This window comes from Cavia porcellus, unplaced genomic scaffold, assembly GCF_034190915.1.
Source record: "Cavia porcellus strain 051 isolate PalLab524CR breed Dunkin Hartley unplaced genomic scaffold, mCavPor4.1 scaffold_15, whole genome shotgun sequence".
NCBI lineage: Eukaryota > Metazoa > Chordata > Mammalia > Rodentia > Caviidae > Cavia > Cavia porcellus.
Genome location: NW_026947498.1, coordinates 44231635 through 44253719, shown reverse-complemented (window position 1 = coordinate 44253719; position 22085 = coordinate 44231635). Strand labels below are relative to the sequence as shown.

Below are 22085 nucleotides of genomic sequence, written 5' to 3'. Positions count from 1 at the left end.
AATAGTACAAATTCTTAAGTCAAAACAAAAGATGGAGCCTACGATAATAGAGATGTAAACAAAGTATGGAAGAGGAAGAGACAAAGTTTCAATAAAATTATTAGTGCATGTTTGCAGCATGTAACTATTACATATGTATTATCATACAAACACATTTTTCTTTTCAAAAATTATTTTTGTGAACTTTTTGTAAATATGAGAAAATGAACATCCCGAATACATTGAATACAACAATTTTTGTTTACAAATCATTATTTTGCCTATCAATTTGCAATACATAAGTATATATTGCATGTGACTAAACTTTAAATATTCTTTCTTAGAACAATATCAAATCTCAATAATAGTTCAATATAAAGAGCAGTTAAATATCATATGGTTTCTCTTATATGAGAAAAGACCTGGTCAGGATATCTCTACAGACTAACCCCCATGATGAATGTAATCATAATATATTGCAAACATATTCTAATGAAAATATTTTAAAACCTAAAGAGCACTTACATTCTGCAAATGGATATATAAGGGTGCTGAGTAGGACAGAATGCTATTGCAATCAAACATTAAAATCCAAACATCCTCACCCAAATTCCTATGATGTGGGTAATGACTAAAGATGGAGTGATCACTTGCAGCAGAGCCAAGGCCAGCCTGAAGAACACAGAGTGCCTGAGGCAAGTCACTTCACTAAGCAGCTCTGCTCTCAAGAACACTGGGTGCCTGAGACATGGCACATGGAGAAACTATGAGGCAGAGGTTCACATGAGACTCGACCTCCCAAGTGGATAAATAAACGTGCGGCAGCTGTTGGCACTCCCGCTCCTTACACCCTTCTTTTTTCTTATTTCTGACTGGCAGAGAGGGCTTCCTGTGGCCTCAGGTTCCTGTATTCCGACTTTGGTTCTCTTTTCTCCATTCTCTGGTTAGATGTGTGTCCCCATCAATCAAAATAGACGAGAATGAAGTAAAAGCAGTAGGATGAATTAATCAGTCCATACTTTATAATGAAAGCACTGTGCACTTTAAAAGAATTTTGTAAATAAATAATAAAGATCTGTATTAGTATATTTTGATAATTTCTACTTTTTTAGCTAAACAAATGGTAATAAATTTTCACCATACCGCTGAGAAATTTTCCTGACCGTGTGAATAACATTGTGCTGAACAAGTTGCTACCCTAGCTTGTGGTTTAACCTGTGTTCAAAAGCTCTCTACTTTTTCACAATCTTTTAGCACCCCATGTTTAAAGCTCAATTTCGGGAAAGTTTATGCTTGCTTTCAACATTTTCAGAGACTTCTGTCTTTTGTTGTGATTTGTATTCCAGCTCTCATCTCCTTTATATGGATTGTTCTTCCTTTTCCTTATTTTTGTGTTGTGTCAGCAACATGGAATGAGAGTGTATCAGGAAGCTGTGGGACAGAATATTCATGTTCATAGCAAGTGTGCAGCCCTGCTCCTCCCTGAAACAGGCCTGCACCCGAGACATAAGCAGCAAGCCCCAGATGGGACTCGGCTTTGATCTTACTAGGGCTCCCTCCTCCCTACTGACCCAGCTGCGCACAGAACAGGCCCAGTTAATGACTGCACTTGGTGTTCCTGTAAGGAGAGGGAAAAAAAAAGGACAAAGGGTCAAATGGTTAGAAATTTAATCTCATTTGATGCACACTAGAAAGTTCTTGTATTACAGAATTTGGGAGTTTTCAATTTTATTTCTTGCTTGCTTGCTTTTTTTTCTTTTCTTTTTTTATAGTAGTAGTTTAACATTGATGCCAATTACCTTAAGCTAAATATCATGTAATTTTACATTATGGTTTACTTGTTTCCTAAAATATTTACAATATACTAGTGACTGTGGGAGGCTCTGTTGTATAAGAAATCATGTATTTCATAAAGATATCTAGCTTAATTGAGTTAAGTATTTTACTATTCCTAGGGGAAAAATAAAGGCAAAATCAAACTCAGAAGCCATCTTTACTGTTACCTATATCATCCTTTGTTCTCTTAGAACCATTGTGGAATTTATGAATAAGAAAAGTGAGCACACACTGGCAATAATTTATCCTACATAGCAAATTTTCTCTTAGCACAACAGTTAATTCAGGGTGTGATATATGGATAAAAATGAATAAATTAATAAATAAACTTGCAGAGTGAAATGTTACTCTGACTCTGCTTTAAAACTTACATTTTCAATAATGACTGTACTTTGAAGAGAAAGACTGAAATATGAAGAAGAAAGACAATCATAGTTTTTAAATGTCATTTTCATGATTGGGTGACTATTTCTCTCACTGACTGAAGAAGCTTCTTGATAAAGCTATTATGTACTTATTTTTTAAAAAGCTGAGTGAAATACTATATTCACTCATATTCAGAAACAAGAGTTTCAAAAATTGATCATATTTTCTTCTTTAATCAAAGTTTGGAAAATAATGTCTAATACTCTCAATTCCTCTGTTTGAAGATTTTATTAAAATATAGACTATATCAAGCTTTTTGAAGGACCCAAAACATTTTTATGTACATACATAGATATACACACAAATATAGATCTATTTACCTAACTTTATGCACATATTTTGGAAACTGAGTTATTGTAGCATAGAACATAATGTGTTAATGTATGCAATTAAACATTTTGATTGATTTTAATATGAAATAATAAAATGTTTAAATAAGGCATAATTTTGCTAGAAACAAGTCATTTTTTATTTTGAAATTTTGCTGTATTAAAACCGTCAAAATAACTTAATGACAGAATATTTTTATTTGTTTAACAATAAAATCTATGGTTAAAGGACTTGTATAAATCATTAAGACAGGTAGTTTAATTTCATTTATGCAGGAAGTTATGAGCTATATTAGGATGTATCAAAAACAAGTACTTTCTAAAGGTGTAAGAAAAAGATGCCTTGGGAGCATCTCAAAAATCAATAAGAACCTAACCATCAAAGTTGAAAAGGGTGAACAAGCATAATACATTTATTTTAGAAGATAATGCATGGTAGAATTGCATGGGATAGCTCAAGAGAGGTTTACCACATTTTGGGGGTGTCTGAGTGGGTAGTGGAGAGGAAGCATGACTATGGGGACTGTGTGAGGTCTCTGGCCCCTTCCTCTATGAGTCTTTTCTCCTGCTCTGATTTCTGGTCATTATGGACTCAGGAACTTCATTGTGCAATATTCTTCTGCCATCATGCTTGTGTCTTTGAGTAAATTGGGTGCAGATTGTAAACATGAATTAAATCAAAATTCTCCTTTAAGTCTTGGATATATAATATTGTGTACTAGAAGAAGAGAGCTGATAAATACAGAAAAATTGGAGCAAAAGAGGCAATCTTTTTGTGATTCTACCTAGTGAAGTTGTCTGAAAACTTTTGGAACTGGCTTATGGAAGGAAATTGGAAAGCATTGGAAACACAGATTGTAGATGTACTAAAATGCTATAAGCAAAACTTCAGGGGTGAGTCTAGTGGGAGCTCAGATCATACTGATGATGAGAATGCAGAGATGAAAAGCCAGGCTATTTAAGTTCCAAGTGTGAATGAACTATACTGGGAAATGGACTAGAGACCATGAGCTGATGTTCTGGATAAGATGCTGTTTCCAATTTGTCCAACCAATAAGACTTTTTTTAAAAACTGCGATAAAGGATAATACACTAATTATTCTAGCAAAGGAAATTGTAAAGCTGTCTAACCTTTAGAGTACCCTTTAGTCTTTGTTGGCTGATTTACCAAATTTTCATGAGAATCAGGGGCAAGAAAAACAAAACAAAACAAAATCTTATTAAGAGATTATCATCTTTAAAAAGAAAACAAGGGGCTGGGGGTTTAACTCAGCAGCATAAGCACCAGCCTTGCAAGCAGGCGGTCCTAAGTTCGATCCCCGGTACCGATAAAAAAATGAAAAGACAAAAAAAAAAAAAAAAAAAAAAAAGAAAGAAAGAAAGAAAGAAAACAAGTACTTTCTAAAGACATAAAAAAAAGATGACTTGAGAGCATCCCAAAAACCAGTAAAGCCCTAACCATCAAAGTAGAAAAGGTTGAACAAGAATAATACATTTATTTTAGAAGATAACGTATGGTAGAATTGCTTGGGAAAGTACACTATTAGTAATGTTTCCCAAGATTTATTTTGATGTTGTCAGTTATCCAGATTCTGAGAGTTCATTGCAGTCAAGGTTTAAAGGTGTCCAGTTACTGCTCAATTTGAGAGCAGATCTTGGCATCATCCACATGATGCTGTTTTTTTTTTACCAATATGCACAAATGAAGAGTTGTGGAATTAGGAAGATGTCTACCTAGATTTCAAAATAGGGCTGAGGAGGCCAAGCAAGGATCTCCTATGAGAGCAATCTGTAAAGCTGTGGGAATAAAGCAGAGAACAAGGCAGAAAGTCAGGGATGCCAGAAATATGAACCATCTAGTAAGGAAAACTAGAGGTCTGGAGTGGACACTGCTCAAGACAGAGACCAAGTGAACTGCAACTAACAAAGCCATAGTATTAGGGCTACGTAGGCACTCTGGAACTCAAATTTCATCCTTGTTTGCCTTCAATGCCAGCTATGATGCTATAGAACTGAATAGTTGCCCTGTTGGATATTGCTTATTGTCTTGGTTGTTTTATCATTGCTGGGATAAAATGCCCAATGCCCAAAATTTAAGGAAAGAAAAGTTTGCTGAACTCACAGTGTGTGGAAGTTTCAGTACATAATCAGCTGGCTCCAAGACAAAGTGATGTGACACAGGCAACACTTCAAGGCAGGAGAAGACAGAAAAGGCAACAATAGCAAAAGACGGATACAAGCCTCTTTTCTTCCTTATATTGTATGCAGGCTGTGCCCTGAGTTGAGTGTAGCACTCACATCATCTCTGCACCCTTCTCATGTGCAGGCTCACATGAGGACCTTGGGCCCATCCTGAATCACTTAGTTAAACTGCTAAACTTCTCAAATTGACACAATGAGCAATACCCTAGAGTCCTGAGAACATGCCCTCTGTACACTAGAGTAGAACAGCTAGTTATTTAGTTAAGCTTCTAGACTTCTCCAGTTGACACAGTATATTAACCATTCCAATCATGCTTTAACTTGATTTGATTCTAGTCACCTTTTCACTACATATGGAAGAAGAATGTTACCCCTGCACCAGTCTCCTTTGGGATTGCATTACTCCTTTTTGATTTTCACAGAAATATGAAACTAGCATTGACTAGATTTGGACTTGGACTTTTGAAAAATTCTGGAATTGTTGAGACTTGGGGGGAAAGTTGTTGCATTCCAGCTGTACACAGAATATTTGTTATTATGTAAGACAAAATTACGAACTTTCTATTGTTTTCATTTGGAAAATAAATGTGATTTAAGGAGATGTGTTTTGATGTGATTTTGACAAGGACTAGGATATGATAGCTATGGTAGAGTGTCAACCTCATTAACTTTGAGATCTGATAAGTTTTAGTTATGTACACTTCTTGTTGTGTCTGGGTGAGACGTTAACTTGGATCTATGTCCATTCCCTCATTCTTCCTCTCTGTCACTGTTCTCTTAATCTGCATCCTGGCCACAAATATTGTCTGACTGCCTTTGCTGCATCATGCCATTCTACCATGATTAAAAAGCAGAAATGCTACTTTGGAGTTGGCTAACCATGGACTGAGTCTCCTTAAAATATGAGCTGAATTAAACCTCCTCTTTTCCTTTAATTTGTGGGTGTCCACTATTGTTTCCAACAACTTGAATGCTCACTAATATATCCTCCTTTTGACAATTGGACAAACCAGATATAGAAGTTGGTTTGATGGGTCAAACAGATCAACAAATCAGTTCTCTGTTCTCATAGTTTAACTTTATTTCAGTTTTTAAATATATCTCTGGTGAACTGTAAATCAGGAAAAATATGGTAAAAGTAGGACACACTACAGAAAAAATATTAACATTGTATATTAACTAATATCTGACCAAATATTATACAGCTGAGCCATTAATTACTCATACACTGATCATGAATCCAAAGAAGATGTTTACAATGATTCACACCCTTAACATGATAAATTTTACTATTATCTAATAAATGAGACTTTTTTAAAATGAAACAATTAGAAAGTAATGCCAACATTATTCTTTAATGATATGGAAACTACCCTAAGTGAAACAGTTTTCTTTAGAAATAAGAATATAGTTAAATAAAGACAAAAACAATTAAAACATACTTTTAAAAATTCATCCATATTAGTCAGTTAGTAGGCATAATGTATTTGTCATTGTCCAGAAATTTGACTAGAGCATGAATGTTTTTTTGTGGCAAAGAAAATGGAAAAACAAACATTTTTGTAGTGTTTGAATTAGAAATTAGCATCTTTAGTGATTTACTGGTAATCAAAGCAATGTTGAGTCTGCAACATTAACAGATACCAGGCAAAGGAGCTCTCTTGGTCACTTTCTTCTCACTTGAGAAAAATATCCAATGCAAAAACTTAAATGGACAGAAGTTATTTTGGCCCAGTTCCTACAGGCTTCACTCCATAGTTTCAATATTCCACAACATAAAGTATGGTAGAGGAAGGCTGCCAAAAACAATATCCTTCCAGGTCGTGCCCTAACTCACCTCTAATCAACACCCATCTCCTAACAGAACTCATTAATGAATGAATCCACTGAGTATAGAACCTCCATGTTGCAACACCTTCCAAAAGTCTCACCTCTGATACAATTGAACAAATAGTTGAGATCGGTTTGCCAATGGCTATGAAACATGATGCATAAAATGAATTTATCTGAGAGATTCAGAGAGAATCTGGATAATATTGTTTGAATCACTAAATCTATTTATTTCTGAAATTAATTGTTTCTTTTACTATTTTAGCCGTGCGAGAGAATAAATTTCAAATTTTGCCTAAATAGGGTGAAAATTCTTTTATCAGAATGGAAAGTAACATTGGTTCATAATTTACACAAGCAGAATAAACTAGAATACAAAGACATTGTATAAGAAAACAAAACTTTAATCACCCACAAGATATTGCAGGAAAATTTTTGAGGCTCCATATTTTTAGAAAACATTATAAAAACCTTACTTACAGTTAATGATTTGAGGGTTCCTTGCGTTATATTAATTGTTATTATTCAAAAACATCATATTATTTTGTGCTGATACATGTTTCCCTGTAATAGAATCAGAATTATTCAATTACATGAATTTTTGACCAAAATTTCTCATATTTTATTATGTAGACCTTATATTTAGTGTCATTTTTGTGAATGTTTCCTGTTAAATTATATCTGGATGTCTTTCTCAAACCAGAAGTGCTTGCAGGTAGGGCTTGATGTTTAGCACAGTTATGGATATGAATGATCGACTTACTAAAGAGGAAAGACCCCCTCTAGGTCTGGGTGGCCCCAACCTACAGGCTTGCAGCCTGGATGAACTACAAAGGGAAAGAAGAAGGAAGTCCTGCTGCTTGCTGCCTACTCTGACAAGGACTGTTTCTCCTCTGCTATGACCATCTTTCACAGCACCCTGCATGGAGGTCAGCTGAGTACGTACTGAAACCTCAACACACTATGAGCTCAAATAAACCTTTCTTTGTTTAACTTGTAGGTATGAAATATTTCATATCAGCAACTAAGAAACATCCTGATTTCCACTTCTACATTTATTATAATATCATTTAAATGTACTTAGAATTATTCCTTTCTCAATCACAATAGCCTTTTTATTTTTCTTATCTGTCTTGTTATAGTATAGTTTTAATAACAATCAAACTTCAAGATTAAGACAAAAGAAATGTTCCCCATTACAAAAGAAACATGGACTGCATGTACAATTTATAGGACACCAAAGATTTTTCTATGGATTCGTAAAATTTAGATTTCAATAAGAAATTATTGTGTTAATATAACATGAAGCTAGCATTACTCATATGTGACACAACTATGAGGCAAAAGATATTCTCAAAGAATGTTTTTTATTAACAATTTTTTAACTTTGTTAATAATTTCCTTTCATCTTTCTTTCTTTCTTTCTTTCTTACTTTCCCTTTCTTTCTTTATTCTTTTTTCTTTCTTTCTCTCTCTCTCTCTTTCTTTCTTTCTTTCTTTTTTTCTCTCTCTCTCTCTTTCTTTCTTTCTTTCTTTCTTTCCTTCTTTCTTTCTTCCTTTCCAGAGATCAGACTCATGACCTTGCACCTCCCAGGCAGGTGCTTCTTCCACTGCCCTAAGTCCCCAGCCCATAATAATATTCTTAATTTTTAATAAGAAATTCAACTTCCTTATAATTTCCTCAAGTTTTTAAAATTCTAATGAACAGAAAAGTATAAAAGTACACATTATAAAATCACCAGAGACATGTTTTAAAAGAAGCACATAGGATAAATTTAATGAAAAGCAAAGAAAAAACATTATAACAAAATAAGACAGAACTGAAACTTTTATGGTTACTATGGAGACTGGAATATTTGTGAAATTACCCTACTAAAAATGACTCTAAACAAGTTAAAAGTAAATAATATTTTTATTATTTTAAATTGTAATATATATATATTAATATTTTAAATTGTAATATATATATAAATACTTTCACTTATTAATATATACTTTTATTATAAAAAGAAGAAAAGAATGCTTACAAGAAATCATTTAAGAAACTTTACCTAAAAATTACACTTGTACTTTAATGTTCTAGAAATGAGAAATGAAGAGGCAATAAAAATGACCTATTTATTGAAAATAATTGAGAATCATAAAAAATATCCATAGCAGTCCCTGAAAAATGCTTAGAAAGCCTAAATAACTGAGGCAAATATAAAGGGTAGAAATTTCTAACTAAGTTAATCAAATATCTCTATCAGTGTACTTCCATTTAGAGGACCTGAAAAACTTAGACACTTATGAGAGTGTACAGACTTTTAAATATACTAATCAAATATTTCTGCTATTTTATTTCCATTCTGTGATGTCATATAATTCCACTTGTTTTTACCTTTTGACAGTTACTAAGCTTATAGAAGAAATTTCACACATTATCCTTGTTACTGAATCTGTACAATGTAGTTTCATAAGATAATTAATGGCTTAAGGGGTAATGGGTGGAAATAGAATGTTATTATTTTGTAAATGTTATGGTAAGTGAGTATAATCCTGGATGTTGCCTTAAGTGCAAATTTAATATATTTTGAAAATTTTATTTATGAAAGACATGGGAAGCCATTACTCAAAATAATATATGTTAATGTATTTAATAAACTAAAAACAACTACCTAAGTATCTTCTAAGTAGGGAAATGATTTCAAGAGTTAGAAAACAAGTTAATCTAGTTATAATTGATTCAAAAACTGAAAAATATACATGATATTTGCCCATGAGAGTTATAACACTAGATAGGAAATGATAACTGTCTCTAAACAAAATTGCTAAACGTTATATTTCCAAAGCAAAATAAAAATGTTTATGAGAGATTCAGTGAATATTCTTAGAGTACAAAATTTTGAGCTTGCCCTTAGAACATTCCTGTGGTAACAAAAGATGAGACAATACACTCAAAAAGACAGAAAAAAATACAAACATTGAACATGTGAGGCATTTAAAAATAAGATGATGATTTCTATTAGAAATAGAAATATAGGTTTTGAAATTGAGTAATCTTACAAAGAGCAGAAATTCCCTTTAAGTAAAGATTCATAGGGCTTGAATACCTTGCAGGAGGCAAACACGAAATTTTGCTTTATTTAGCATATCACACATACTGTATTAATACACATATGTAATATGTAGTAAGTGTTCAAATTTATTTTCCAAAACCTCAGTTAACACTTTTTCCTAACTGAGTAAGCACTTTTTTCAATTTATACTATCAAAAATGCTATATGATAACCTGAAAACTGAGCTGAAAATGTAAGTGGAAATTAAACACTGAAAAAACTTCAGGACACTATAATATACATTCTTGCATTATTTTTAATTCTGTAAAAGTTACAAAACACAAGAAATGTTTAAGCAGGAGATTTGCATAAGAATTCTAATCACAAGAGGTTATAGGAAAAAATATTAGGAAATGTAATGTATGAGCCAAGTAAGTTAATTCCATTTGTTATAAAGAGTGATAGGTTAGCAAATTTGGTGAGTTTGTTTATAGTCATAGTTCTCAGGCCTACATGGAAATTGTTCAATAACCACATTTCATCCCAGAATCATTATATCAAAATTCTGAGAAAAGAAACAAACAGAAGATTAAAACTACTAACTTATCAAGTAATCTAACAAATAAAATTGTCTACAAGTATTCTTTACTAGCAGTGATTAGATTGTCTTTACTTTTAAGTGCAGCAGATAATGTTAATGTATTAATTGTCCAATGATCACACTTCATCCCAGAGAAGTTGTACAAAAATTCTGAGAAAAGAAACAAGCAAATGTTTAAAACTACTCTCATGAACCAATCTAACAAATGAAATTATCTACAAGTATTCTTTGCTAACACTGATTAGCACATCTTTTTTATTTTTAATGTTAATGTGCTAAACTTCAAACATAATTAGTAACCCCTTGTTTTTGTAATGTCATTTCAGAATTTTCGTTAATCTATTATAATTTTTGTGTTCTTGTTCTCCTCACATTGCAGGCAGAGTGAATTCCTATGTATTCATTTGGAATATGCTTTCAAAGTGATAAGTCTAAATCTTTATTCTTCAAAAACACACAGACTAACAAGTATTGAGAGTGAGACACAAATCAGACAGTAAGTATGATATAAACATCATTTCTTGAATTTACTAAGTGCATTTTATATCATTTAAAATGACTTAGATATCTATATTACATAACACAATGAAAATTTAATAATTATTCTCATTATGAATACAAAATTTTGTATAGATTCTAAAAATAAATTCTTTGTTTCTATATATGAAGTTGAATTAATTTTATGCAAGCTGAACTATTATCAAATATTTTGATACTTATAAATTATACAATTTTTAAAATTTAAAAAGACTTCAAGAGACCATCATGATATACTTTCTTGCATTATATTTAATTCTATACAAGTTAATGTGACACTAGAAATGTTTAATCATGTATAACTTTGAACAAGCTTTTATTTTTTTAATAAAGAAATGGGGTAATACAGTGCTAACTCATGGTTTTGTGAGGGAGAAGTGAGAGAATCCAATAAAGTTTTTGGCTCAGTGCTTGTCACATAATAATTGCTAAAAGTTGGGCACTATTATAACTATTTCTAACTGTTTAGAAATTAAAATTTCAGTTTTTATTTAACTATTATAAGTAACAGAATTATCACATCTTTGTTCAAATGGTTTCTTTTTCTTGTTGTGTCAATCCTTCCAAGAGAAAAAAAGCGTTACTAGGTCAAAAGGTGTAATCCTCCTTTTGTTTTTGTGCCCTGTTGTCACATCACCCTTTAGCAATTGAACAGGCTGCTGCCCGCTGTTTTGGAGATGCCCAAACTCCTGGACCCTAAGGTTGCCCTGAGGCCTCTCTAGGTGACTGGAGATGAGCAGAGCAGGGGACAGCCAGGTGGGGCCTGGTGGTGGCCAGCCTGGGCCTTTCCAAAACAGGACTTTATTAAAGTCACCTCCTCCAGGAGGCCTTTCCTGGCCGTCATTTCTGAAGGTCCAGCCTCACCTCTGACACTGCATTTCCTCTTGGTAGTCTCTTTTCATCTTCTCCTCAGGCCTGATCTAACAAGGTGGATTTGTCTTGCATATTGTCTGTGGTCTCCACAATATGATAAACACTCAAAGACAAAGATTTTATCCAGCACTGAATAGTGCCTGTCACACACTAGCACTCACTGAGCACATTTTCTAGCTGTTGAATAAATGAAAGTGTTATAAACATTATAAATGAGGTCAAAGTCTTAAAAGCATCCACCAGCTATGATCTCTGAGTGATTCACTCTTTTCTGGACAGCCGGGACCTGCCGCAATGTAGCCCTTGTTTCTATGAGGCCCTTTCCATTGCTAGGGACAAAACACTCCTAACTAAGTGCCATAAACCATTCACTTTATCACATTCAGAAATTGTGCAGTCAAGTTTAGATTAGGACATGGTAAGGGGCTTGTGAAGATTGAAGGCTGGGGTGACTCAAATGGCTGGTGACGAGAAGCATGCAGAAGCTTTTATCCAACCTCCTCCCCCAGTACCACCCTTCATACTGAGCTACATCCCTATTTTTTTTTAATTCTCAGACAGCATGTTACTAAGTTATGCAGGCTAGGCTTGAACTTAAAATTCTCCTGCCAGAGCCTCCCAGAATGCTGATGTTTCAGGCATGCACTGACATGCTCAGCTTGTATTTTTATTATTATCTGTGTCTTGGCTATTTTATTCTTCTAGGAATAAATGCTATAAAATGTGATACTGGTCATGTCTTCCCTATTTCACATTTGGTCATCTCACATTGGTAGTTTAGAAAGACCATGACAAGAGGTTCTGTGATTGTGTCTTTGTAGTGCTAGAGATGGAGCCCAGAGGCTCACATATGAGGCAAGTGCTGTACTGCTGAGCTACACTCCCAAGCCTGGTAGAAGTTTTATATCCTAGAAATGAAATGCCACATATCAGGGCCTGACTTGCAGTTTCACTGACTGACTGCAGTCTTAAGAAAATGAGGAAGATTAATGTTAAAAATGTGCTTAATTTAAAAGTGTGTCATGTCTGCACCTGTCATGTCAGCTGCACACAAAATGAAAATGTCTTCTCCTACCCCCAAACCATCATTATTCCATTCAGCAAAAAAGTCACTCATATCATTGAGGAACAAGTAACATACAGACATAAGTCCAGATATTTGAACTTTTCTCTTACTACTTAATCTAGAGAAAAGTATCATCCAGCACTTGTGTTGGAACTATAGGAGTTTGTCAGGTGGGGGCATAGGTCAATTATGGATTCAAAAATATAAAAAGCATCCTGTGAATTGATTGGAAAGAGCACTATGTTTTTATACTTTATAAGTTGTGTTACATGCCTTTTACAACAGCACAATTTGTAATACACATATGTGTACATGTAATACATATATATACATAAACAAATATGTTGGTTATTAAACATTTACTAACACACTGTTGTTAAAATCTCACACTCCATGGGCCTTGTGCTTTCAACTCAGATGTGTCGTTAACATTCAAGCTCATAGTCTCGCTGCCCTTGTGTAACCTTTCGGAGCGATTCACCACTGCTCCACACAGAATGACTCCATGTTGGGAGGTGCTATTCCTCCTGCATGGTGTACTCATTTTGGGAGAGTGAAGGGCTGCTCTGTGTCTGTTCTCCCCCATCAGTGCAGTTGTACTGAGTGAATAAGCTCTCTAAAAAGCAAAAACAATACATCCTGAATGGCTATAGCTTTCTCACATCTAAAAAATGCAGACTATCCACTTGGGGCAGATAGTACATGGTCTGATTGGGGTAGGACAGGAAGTGATTCCAAGCGGCCAAAAGGAAATGCTCTGTGTACATGCTCGTTATCACCCCTTGTGTGATTACAAAACTGTCTGCCATGTCATCACCATTTGCTATCCTGCCCCACTTTTATGATTTCCAGAAAATAAAAACAAATCAGAAAGTAACTGACCGCCTCAACAAACTGTCCTTGTTTACATGTCATTACAGAGTAGCTATGGAGCAAGAAACTACCAAGGTATAATCTTCTGCAAGATCCTGGTCATCACCATGCTTATGATGAGCTGGGGTGATCCTAGTTAGGTCATTCTAGTTCTATATTATTTTGGGGGAAATATAATATATGATAATACTGAATACTACACTTTGTATTAAATTCATTAGCTAAAATTCAACAATTCATCACACGTGTGTTCCTTAAAACTAGAACCTATGGAGCCACTATCATCACACCCAGATGTTATACACTGAAACAAATATTTTTATCTCTAAAGGAAAATTAATGTGGAATTTTATAGAAAGACTCAGTACTACCTAATGAAATAGAAATGATGATATAAAAGAAAAACATCCTAAAATTTCATAGCTCTCTAGGTTCAAATCCCCAGTACTTGGTTTCAGAAAAAAAGGCCTTTTTTACATGGAAAAGACCTCCCAACACTGTGAAAGCTATCAGTGTACACACATTGCTTTAAAAGTGAAGATGTCACCAATGATTGAGAGTGCCAGGAGTTTGCCCAGATTTGATATATATATAGCATGCTGAATGAGACAGATGGTGTTTGACTATAATCCCAGCACTCTGGGCATCTGAGTTAAGGAGATCACAAGATAGACCAATTTTGTGACTTAGGAAGACTCTTAGTGTGTATCTAAAAAGAATATCTGAGGATATATCTGTAGTTCACTGTGCAGATGCAAAGTAAAAATAAGAAAATGCAAATGTAAAAAACTAATAGATGATAAATCGATTCACAGATACTTAGATAAAATAATAAAATAACCAGCCACTGATTTACTTAGCATGATGAAAAAGTTGAGCCATAGGCTTTCTTATCAGTTATTGGACCTCAAGTTATTGGACATAACTTCCTGGCAACATGACCAAGCAGAACTTGGAACCCTTGTAGAAGACATCACAATCCAGTACCGCCCACCTCCCCAGCTCATTTGCCTGGAGACACTCAGTGGAGAGGATGCTGAGTTGTTTCTCCACATCCAGAAGCCACAGCCCCAGGACCCCAGGCAGACAAAGTCTATGTCAAAAATTGAGAAAACGCCTCACACCATCCAGATGCCGCAGGCCAAAGTTCGAAAGGCACGCAACTTTCACAGACAGCCCAGAGACGGTCTCCCCAAGACCAACCGACTGTGTACAGCCACCATCAAGGTACCCACCCCAAAAGTCTGTTGACTCAGGTACAAATGACACTAAAACCCCAAAGTTTCATGGGCAGGTTTCAACAGGCCCCGGGACACTCAGCAGCTCTGGACAGGTCTCAGCAGAGCTGGCAGCAGTAAAGTCAGACAGACCCAGGTGTGAAAGGCACCCAACTTTCACAGTCAGCCCAGAGACGGTCTCCCCAAGACCAACCGACTGTGTACAGCCACCATCAAGGTACCCACACCAAAAGTCTGTTGACTCAGGTACAAATGACACTGAAACCAAAAGGATTCATGGGCAAGTTTCAACAGGCCCCGGGACACTCAGCAGCTCTGGACAGGTCTCAGCAGAGCTGGCAGCAGTAAAGTCAGACAGACCCAGGTGTGAAAGGCACCCAACTTTCACAGTCAGCCCAAAGACGGTCTCCCCAAGACCAACCGACTGTGTACAGCCACCATCAAGGTACCCACACCAAAAGTCTGTTGACTCAGGTAAAAATGACACTGAAACCAAAAGGATTCATGGGCAAGTTTCAACAGGCCCCAGGACACTCAGCAGCTCTGGGCAGCTCTCAGCAGAGCTGGCAGCAGTAAAGACAGACAGACCAAGGTGTCCAGAAGCAGAGACTAATGTCACAGTGTCCAGCAACCACCAAACACTAAGAAACCCACAATACGACCAGCTGGGCCGAGCCATTATGGAGAATTACTTGGCAGGGAGAGATGCCCAACCCCACACTGAACAGACAATAAAGGCAGTAAGGCCTCCCTCACCCATTAAGCCCTGTATGCCAGTTTTCCTGCATGACCAACCCTTCTCTGACCCATTCTTCCCAAGTACCTCCATGGCCTACACCACCTCCCAACAGGCCCAAGTTGTAGGTGGGGATAAGAAGACGACAAGCCTTGAGATTTTGTTTTCTTCTGAGGGCAATGAACTTCTAGACACCTGCTCATTTGGTAATAAACACCTCACAATTCATACATCATCTCCTGCACCAAAGTATACTGAGGTGTCTTGTGTATCTGAATGTACTGAAGTGCCTTGCTTACCACAAGATGGAAAGGTGATTTGCATACCAGAAGATCCTCAAGTGCCTTGGGTGCCAAAAACAACTCTGCCTCGTATGTGTTTAGATCAGAGTTCTTGGGACTGTCTGCAAAAGGATACGGAGGCTCTCCCACCATCATTTCCAGAGGCTCCTCAGGTGTTTGGGGTACAAGAACAGCCTAAGACACCTTCTCCAGAAGATAAATCCATCTGCTGTAGAGCTTCAGGACACTTGAGAAAGGTTCACTGCGCTAACGGCCACACATTTCGATCTAAAAGGTTCAGTAAGCGTGCTAATTGTGCTGTCTGCTCAGACCCCACGGGAGGATTTGGACGCAAGGCATACAAATGTATGCACTGTAAAATTTTAGTTCATAAGAAGTGCCATACACTCGTCAGAGTTCCATGCAAGCACCATACTGGTGAGGAGAATGGCAGGCCTTTGTGCTCTTCTGCTCTTAAAGACTTTGACTTTCTCCGTGTCCTCGGGAGAGGAAGCTACGGTAAAGTTTTACTAGCTCAGCATAAAACAACAGATCACCTCTATGCCATGAAAGTGGTGAGAAAGGATGATGAAAACCTTAGTCGTCTCCAGGTAGAGAAGCAAATATTGGAGAAGAGCTTGAACCACCCTTACCTGGTTGGCCTGCATTCCTGCATCGAGACACCAACCAAATTTTTCTTTATCCTGGATTACATCAGTGGAGGAGACCTAACATACCATCTGCAAAAGTTCGGAATCTTTCCCGAAGCACATGTGAGATTCTACTCCGGGGAGATCTCCTTAGCTATCAAGTTTCTTCATGAACATGAGATATTACACAGGGATCTGAAGTTGGAGAACTTGTTACTAGATGCGGACGGACACATTAAAGTTACCGATTTCAACCTATGTAAGGCAGGACTGAAGGCAGGCGAGAAGACCAACAGTTTCTGTGGCACACTCAGTTATCTGGCTCCAGAAATCATCAGAGGCGAAAGCTACGGTTTCAGTGTGGACTGGTGGAATCTTGGAACAGTCATGTTCGAAATGATGGTGGGAGAGCCTCCGTATCCTTTTGCAGACAGTCCCAAGAACTCTGATCTAAACACATACAAGGTCTTGCAATCTATGTTAGAAAGAGAAGTCCACATTCCACATCACCTGTCTGTTGAAGCCAGAAGCATCCTCAAGGGTCTTCTGAAGAAGGAGCCAGAGGTAAGATTGGGCTGTCATCCTCAGAGAGGATTCATCGATATTAAAGAGCATCCATTCTTTAACAATCTGGACTGGAACATGATGGAAAAAAAGCAAGTGCCTCCTCCCTTTAAGCCAAGTATTGGTACAGAATTCGGGATAGAAAACTTTGACCCTGAATTTACCAACAAACCTGTCCAGCTCACACCTGATGACAGTTACTTTGTGAACAGCATAGATGAATTTGGGCTTTGAGTACATCAATCCCCTTTTCACATAAGAAGAATGAGTCTGATTGTCACCTTCCAGTTAAGCATCTGTTTGTATATCTAATGCATAACAAAACTTGTTACCAGCTTGCATTCAACTGACACTTTTATAATTGCCTGGAAGATCATTTTAATTTCCTTTTTCTATATGAAGATGCCCTGCTTGATTTTGGTTTTTGGTTGACAGAGTTACTTTTTATGATAAGACTTAACGATGAGGCAATTTCTTTTTACCAAATTTGTAAACACATTCCGTTTGTTACTTGGAGACATATTCCTGATTTTTTTATTTACTACACTGGAAAATAATATCTCATTATGCTTGGTTCGCTCCCAAACTATATGACCTATATATTTAGGCCCCTGATTTTGTAATATTCAGGGAAATCCAAAAACAATAGTAACAACTTTGAACAACTCTGCAGAAACCACATACATTGTAGCTCTGTCTCCTAGGTCAAACTTTAACCATCTTAAAGTATTACACCATAGATATACTTTCTAATATTACTGGACATCAAAACAATAATGCAAAGAAAGTATTTCTCCAAATAAGGCTAAAATCCCAAAGGAGTTCTAATGTGGACTCAGTAGGAAACATTTTAAACAAATGCCCTGTGTGAGTATTTTACATTCTGAATGCCCAGTGGCAAAGAGCAGCTCTTAAAAGCAGGATCAGAAACATATTTCTGACATGTCAGAGTTCTCTGCAAGTTCATGTTGTGTACACTGATTTTTGTTTTTAAGCAAGATCTGAGTACTACCAGAAACACAGATTCCTTGCAAAGGAACATGTCAATCCTTAGAAACATTTTCTTTTGATGTTTTCCTTACTTTCAAATTTAGCTATTTGATGGAATGATAAAATATGACTCCAAGCTTGGGAAATGTTATATTTCTAATGAAATGGGGCATCCAAATAAAGAGAGAAAGATAACTTAGTAAATGCCTACACATTTTAAGTCATCCTAAATTTAAAACTGGATAGCTTGCCTAGAATTAAACATTATTAAGCTTGTGCCATTGTAACTTATTTAGTCTATGATGGTTACTTTTCAAGTCCTTTGCACAGAGATGGCACTGAAACAGAGCAATGCTGTATCTGGCAACTCTTGAAATGACAAATTGCTAACTACAAATTGTAGTAAAAATAATTTGAAGAACTCTGCCCCTGAAATGGACTGTACTACTTCAAACTATTTTTTTAAAATTCGTAATTAGCAATTCGTTATTTACACAGCTGCCAGATACAGCACTGATCTGTTTCAGTGCCATTTCTGTGCAAAGGACTTGAAAAGTAACCACCATTGTCTAAATAAGTTACAATGGCACAATCTTACTGAAGTTTAATTCTAGCTAAGTATCTAGTTCTAAATTTAGGATCACAACATGTGTAGGCATTTACTAACATATCTTTCTATCTTCATTTGGATGCCCCGTTTCATTAGAAATATAACTTTTCCCGAGCTTGGAGTCATATTTTATCTTTCCATCAAATAGCTAAATTTGAAAAGTAAGGAAAACATCAAAAGAAAGTGTTTCTAAGGATTGACATGTTCATTTGCAAGGAATCTGAGTTTCTGGTAATACTCAGATCTTGCTTAAAAACAAAAATCAGTGTACACAACATGAACTTGCAGAGAACTCTGACATGTCAGAAATGTGTTTCTGGTCCTGCTTTTAAGAGCTGCTCTTTGCCACTGGGCATTCAGAATGTAAAATACTCACACAGGGCATTTGTTTAAAATGTTTCCTACTGAGTCCACATTAGAATTGCTTTGGGCCTTTGGCCTTATTTTGAGAAACATTTTCTTCCCATTATTCTTTGGTCCTCCACTTAAATAATAGAAATGTTATTAATGCTATAAGCAGCAATTTACAACCTTATGAATGCTTCTGAACAAATTTTAAACAGATGACTCTTATAGATCATCTTCTCTGTTGCCCCAGTAAAGCCTTATCATTTTTACCAATGATTTATGCACAAAACCAGAATTTTTCTTCAATGAAGTCAATCTTTATTCAGGGTGTTATGTGGTTTTTAAAATTTTTACGTAGTAAGATTTATTCTGTGTATTTTATGGGGAATTTCATTTCAAAAATTTTAACTATTCTATTTTTTTGCAATCTTTTAGTGTAATGGCATTTATTATAAAAAGTCTTCTCAAAATATTTACCAGGAAAATAAGGCAGTTTACAATCAGAATAGTTGACCTTTTGATATTCTAAGACATAATTTACTTTGCATAAGCCTGCCATCAGTTCTCTTTATTCATATTCAGCCTGAATTCAATTTCAAGTACCTGGTTCAGTAATGCTACAGTTACTTTATACATTTGTTTTGTCATGCAGCATGCAGCCTTGTTGGTCATGATATAACCTGCATTTGTGTACCACTTTTTTTCTCATGTTAAAAACCTTTAGTTACAACATGTAATTCAAATCACAGCCATGAAAATATTTTGCAGCCATATTGTAAAACCTCCATGGTGATCATACTGCATTTTCACTAGTTGCAATCTGGAGTAAACCTAAAGTGAAATCTGCCAGCTCCAAACCAAGACTCATGGTGACTTTCAATTGCTTTCTGCTTCACTCCTCACTCACTGAAGATCTGCTGTATTGGACTGCTTTAAGTAATGAACAACGTGTGGATGCAATAACAACTGGACATGGTTGTATATAATATGAATCTTAAAAATTCAATACATCGTGTGTTGTAATAGACATACTTAATTCACTCATGTGAAGTAAACATTCTCTGAATTTTGGGGCCTGCAATCTTTTGTTGCTTCTGTGTGAACCATCATGGTTCCTAACTGCCATCATGTTTTGGCCACAACTGTCTCCTAAGTCTTCAATTAATACTTGATTTAATGGAAACTCTGTGAAGCCCAGCCTCCAAGGGATTGTAACTTGGGTGAAAAATTCATGGGATAAAGTCTCTGACAGCTGTGTTTCCTATGCCCTGTGAGCAGGCTACGTGGATGAGATGTGCACATTTTAACAGAGCTCTACTGCTGGACCTGAGAGGCTGGGGCCAATATTTCCATAGAAATGGAATTTCAAGACATTCAGTCCATAATGTGGGTTTTGGAGAACTATAATAGTGTTCTAGAAAAAGGTGACAAGACTGTATTTGAACAAATATGGATTTTTGTATATGAAAAAAATAAGATTACCCTGAAAAATAAGTCCTGGTGCATCTTTTGGAGCAAAATTTAAGGTAAGAGCTGGTCTTAGTTTCAGGGAATAATATTTTTGAACTCTAGTTCACCCAACAGGGTCATCATGGGCAGCTGAGTTACTGCACCTGAATGAATAATATTTTCATGGTATGAGATGACCCAAGATAGCTTGGGCAGGGCATATGAATGAGTACCCTCTACAGTGGTCAAGCAAATGGCAGACGTGCAGGCCCTTTAGCATCTGCTTTCTGCCACCTTCTCTCTTCCAATAGTCATGACTGATGTCTGAGTGTTCACTGTGGGAGCAGCACTTTGGGTGCAGTAACTCAGCTGTCTATGGTGACCCTATTGGTGAGCTAGAGTGCGATTCTTTTGTCCCTCAAAGGCCACCAGCTTGGTGCTACTAGGAGGTGGTGGAGCCCTCAGGAGTTGGGATCTAGTGAAAGGTCTCCGTCACTGGGCAGAATCCCCTGAAGGGGACAGCAGGATCTCACGCCCTTCTTCTTCTCTTCCCAGCCATGTGGTGAGCAGCTTTGTTCTGCTATATGTCACCCCACACCCTGGCCCATGATATGCTGCCAGCAGCCTATGCCAGTGGGACAACAGGTCACAGAGTAGAACTTCCAGAATTGAACCACAATAAACCTTTTGTCTTTATAAGTTGATTACTTCAAGTATTTGTTACAGTAGTAGAAAGCTGAATACCAGAGTGGAGCTGTGCTATACACTATATTTCAGAGGGGAATTAACTAGAGGAACAGAGATACCAGGAGACTGACATAAATCAAATGCCTTCACGTAGAAACACAACAGGTGCTCAATGCTGAGGCTCTACCGTGACTTCCGACTTCAGTGTTCCTTTGCCCAGCCCTGGGTGTTTTATGTTTTGCTTATTATATGAAGGATTTTTAAATGAGTTTCATGTATAAGTGGTCCATATTTATTGTGTTATATATTTCTCAGATTACTTCTATGAAGCACAGGCTCCCCAGCTTCCAAGCCTGCGAGTCACACCAACAGCACTCCTGAGTCTCCACAGCAGATAGGAACTCTCAGTTGCCATAATTACATGATTCAATGTCTAATGATAAGTTTCTTCCTATATGCCAACAGGAAATATATATACACATACATGTATATAATCTATACACATTCACAGAGGCATTCATAGAAACCTGTTCACACAGAGACAAAGCAGATATATATCTACTATACAGAAATTTATTAGAGAAATCCCTGATTAACATGGCTAGGATAGAGAACAGGGCACCCTCATTAGAAAAAAAAGAGAACTGACCATGAGTGCATGGTGATACCAAAGAAAAAAAGCTTCCCTGTGGTAAGCTCCTAGAATTTTGAAGTTATTACAGGAGTTAATGCATTCTGATCAAACTGTCAAAGCAACTACAGAAATATACCTGACTGGAAATACCACTCAGGAAAAATGCATATAAATTTTAATAATATAAATTTATAATTATAAGATTTAATAATAATTACTTGATTCATAGTAAATGAAAGAAATATGTTTCTCTTATTCTTAAAATTTCATGTGTTCATTGTAAAATTCAAGTGTGAGTTATTTGATAA

At 36.2% G+C, this 22085-nt stretch overlaps 1 protein-coding gene across 1 annotated transcript; it reads left to right on the top strand.

Moving 5' to 3' along the window:
* The first annotated feature begins 15010 nt into the window (after window positions 1-15010).
* LOC134470566 (protein kinase C iota type-like) lies at window positions 15011-17988 on the top strand. Its single transcript, XM_063225328.1, has one exon. It carries the CDS (start codon window positions 15509-15511, stop codon window positions 17291-17293), a length of 1785 nt encoding a protein of 594 aa, XP_063081398.1. The 5' UTR covers window positions 15011-15508; the 3' UTR covers window positions 17294-17988.
* Window positions 17989-22085: the final 4097 nt, after the last annotated feature.